The 3,962-nt window shown below is 38.5% G+C and overlaps 1 protein-coding gene across 1 annotated transcript; it reads left to right on the top strand.

Annotated features, from left to right (window-relative positions):
- Positions 1-624: 624 nt before the first annotated feature.
- LOC115919453 lies at positions 625-3,261 on the top strand. Its single transcript, XM_030973310.1, has 3 exons — positions 625-636; positions 1,705-1,998; positions 2,251-3,261. The coding sequence occupies exons 2-3, from the start codon at positions 1,741-1,743 to the stop codon at positions 2,440-2,442; spliced, it is 450 nt and encodes a 149-aa protein (XP_030829170.1). The 5' UTR covers positions 625-636; positions 1,705-1,740; the 3' UTR covers positions 2,443-3,261.
- The last annotated feature ends 701 nt before the right edge of the window (positions 3,262-3,962 follow it).

Consider the following 3,962-nt stretch of genomic DNA (forward strand, 5'->3'; position numbering starts at 1 on the left):
AAAATATTGAAATCATCCCTGATAATGTAATCACAATACAGGGGGTATATACAAATGTGTTTTTTTTTAATATATATTTTCGCTTGGAGATTTCCCTTTGTAGGTGCCCTATTTATTTTCTCCAGAAAGTGCCCTTTTTGTTGGTGCCCCCCCCCCGGCCCCCCCCCCCCAACTTTGGAAGTCGCTACACTGCCTCTGTTTGCACTCAATTAGTCTCAATCAATTAAAGAAATCATTAAATAAAAAATTCTAAACCAAATTGTAACAAATAATGTATATCAGCAGAAAGTAGATAACAAGGGCTGTTTGCTGCCACCTTGTGCCCAAGATTTGAATAACTCTACTAGCCGTTGGTCTCTAATTTCTACTCACTGAAAATGCTTCGCAAAACTCCAAAATATGTGAGGAAGAGGAAGGTGTTCAAAGGAGATCAATACCAGATATTACAGAAGAGTAACATGAATGCTGGAGAGGTGCCAGAAGAACTAACAGCTAATTCAGAGATCGAGGAAGCTTTCCCTGAATAAGTGTTTGGACAGCCCTATTTTTGGCCCTGGTCCCACATGTGAAGATCCGCGTCATTAGTGGCCCACAACTTGCAGCTCACGCAGCTTGCAGCTCACGTGTGTCTGGGAGGTATGTACTTACTATCAAACAATATTTTTAGTTTGCAAACTGTTACTTTGAGATTGTATTGCATGCTCAAGGGGTGAATGGCTCAAAAAGCCAAATCAAATGATTAAGAATAGAGTAAAGGAGGGGGTAATCGACCATCTCCAGTTTTCGGCCGATCCGTTGGATGCATGGTAAAATCCCTTAAAAATCCATCGCATAACAGCATATCATATATCCCACACATACCATACCATGCCAGAGTCACTGAAGAACCACATTTGCAATGGAAAATATCATCCTAAAATATCACATTTTAGTGATGTAATCGGCGGTCTCGCTCCCCGAATCTGAAAAATTAAGTATCTTACGCGTGTAAGGAATATGGGTACCATAAAATGAGCTTTATTTCAAGTATTTTTCAGATTTAGAGTCCGATTTTGTGTGAGTCGCAAGCTTAAAAGTATCTCATCGCATGTATTTAATCAATGCAGCCGGATACCGCAGCGCACACACGATATCTCTGTCTAATTCAGATTCCAATTTCTGATCACCGCAGAGGTAGTTTTCAGCACGGGAAGCTCCGGCTTGGGATACCTGCTCCGGCCGCTAGTGCTATAGATTAGTGGGGAAACGCATGGCGCGCTTGCTTGCTTCCTATTGACTTTGTACATGCGGCCAAAAACTGCCTCGCTAGGCCGAAAACTACCTCCGAAACAGTGAAAATGGAAATGAATGTTGTCATGGCAATTCATGATTTTTTTTCTGGGATTCTTTCTTTGTTTAAATAATAATAGTATTTGCTTCATGATTTGAACAAGAAATGATAATAAATAGAAAGTAAAGAGTCCAAAAAATAGGATTTTGTCTTAAGTGGCCGAAAAACCCCTCCTTTACTCTATGGTGAATCGAAGTGGGGGCATCGGAATTGTCGTGAAATCTGTGAAAATGTGTATTTGTGTAATATACTACATGTATGTCATAACTAAAATACTACATGTATGTCATAACTAGCACTTTGTAATTATTTGGGGATTGTGCTTTTCAAAATATTTTCCCTGTTCCATAAAGTGTTTTGGATATCTTTTACAGGGCATCTCATTCCTCTGGAGAATTTGTCAAAGAGGAATGAATGGGTTGAACTGCGCCATGGTCCTTGGTTGCTTCATTTGCAAGAAGGAGAGGACATTCTCTTCATCAGAAAATGAATGCGAAGGACGTGGAAAGTCTGCAGAAATAAACCACAGAGCTACTCTGGCAGCAACGGAGGTTGGTTTGGCACGGGATAGCTTGTGCGGCTTGCTGACCATCCTCGGAACAGCCCCACTAGTCGAAGCCCCTAGCTACAACAGGCACATAGCCACTTTATCTTCCTTATCCCAAGAGGTTAGTCACCAGCCTTGTGTTTTCTTCATTACATTATCTTAGCTGTACGTACATTTAATCAAAACATATTTTTTATTTCTTAGTTATGGTCGATAGACAGTATAATACATGTACATCAATATCCCTTCTTGTCAAATCAAGGGATGAAAATTAATCAAATCTAAATATTTGTAATAGGGTCTAATAAGTAAGGGGCTTGAGGGAACTTGAAATTTACTTGTTATTTATTACAAACTCTTTTTTTTTTTGCAGACCAGTAAGGATCAGAAGAAGAAGGTGGCAGCATGCCTACGTCAAAGGGCCATGGACAAGGATCTGACCATCAGGGAAAATTATTATGTGGACGTGGCAGTGCCCTACGATGGAACATGGCATAGACGAGGTTACACATTGAATCATGGGGTGGGGGTAGTGATACCGATCGATACAGGGGAGATTGTTTGACCCAGAGGGTCTATCAAAATCATGTAAACAGTTTGAGTATAGAAAGGGTTGGGTCTTCAGTGTTCTCAGCTAGAGGGACCTTGATCGCCTTCAGAGACTCCAAAACTGAGCAGCAAGGCTTGTCTTTTCTGCTCCTCTTCGAACTCACATACAACCTCTTTGACTTGAACTTCATTGTACATGTTTATAACTTTATACAATGTTTTAGAACATTTCTGTGCTGCAACTCAGTGCCTTAGTTTTTATTGTACATGTTTATATATTTTTAACTTGCCTTTCATTTTAGTCATGTTTACATACACACTATATATGACATTTTATTTATTTAGAGGAACTAGGGTGATATATATGTGGGTATTTATTACACCTTAGTAGAATAAGTCCAAGTAATATGTGTTGCAATTATGAACTTGCCATTCATTTGAGTTTTTATTGTACATGTTTATACAATCTTTTAGAACAATCCTGTGCTGCAACTCAGTGCCTTAGTTTTTATTGTACATGTTTATATATTTTTAACTTGCCTTTCATTTTAGTCATGTTTACGTACACACTGTATATGAAATTTTAGTTGTTTCTTTTTAACTTGCCGATTATTTAGAGGAACTAGGGTGATATATATGTGGGTATTTATTACATCTTAGTAGAATAAGTCCAAGTAATATGTGTTGCAATTACGAACAGTGCCTTTCATTTTAGTTTGTAGTGTACATGTTTATGTGATATATTTTTTTACTTGCCTTTTATTTTAGTTTTTAGCATATGTACATGCATACAACTTTTGATATAAACCAAATACATCCTGCCACTTTCATTCAATTCATTTTTTTAATAAGCATCATGTGTGTATTGTAAGTTAACATTTAAGTTTAGATTTCTCAAAAATTCAATATATTATAGTCACCATTCTGTGTACTATAGAACGCACTACAGCTACCATTCTGCTAACCACAGATCAAGATCCAAACTACCATTCTGAATATACCATTTCAAAATGCTACAATTAAGCGTAACATTTTGTTGCATATTTTGAATGGTAGTGAATGGTAGATGAATGGTGGCTCTATGGTAGATGAATGGTGGCTCTATGGTAGATGAATGGTGGCTCTATGGTAGATAAATGGTGGCTCTATGGTAGATGAATGGTGACTCTATGGTAGATGAATGGTGGCTCTATGGTAGATGAATGGTGGCTCTATGGTAGATGAATGGTGGCTCTATGGTAGATGAATGGTGGCTCTATGGTAGATGAATGGTGGCTCTATGGTAGATGAGTGGTGACTCTATGGTAGATGAATGGTGGCTCTATGGTTGATGAATGGTGGCTCTATGGTAGATGAATGGTGGCTCTATGGTAGATGAGTGGTGACTCTATGGTAGATGAATGGTGGCTCTATGGTAGATGAATGGTGGCTCTATGGTAGATGAATGGTGGCTCTATGGTAGATGAATGGTGGCTCTATGGTAGATGAATGGTGGCTCTATGGTAGATGAATGATGGCTCTGTGGTAGATGAATGA

This window comes from Strongylocentrotus purpuratus, unplaced genomic scaffold, assembly GCF_000002235.5.
Source record: "Strongylocentrotus purpuratus isolate Spur 01 unplaced genomic scaffold, Spur_5.0 spur5_scaffold_6, whole genome shotgun sequence".
NCBI lineage: Eukaryota > Metazoa > Echinodermata > Echinoidea > Camarodonta > Strongylocentrotidae > Strongylocentrotus > Strongylocentrotus purpuratus.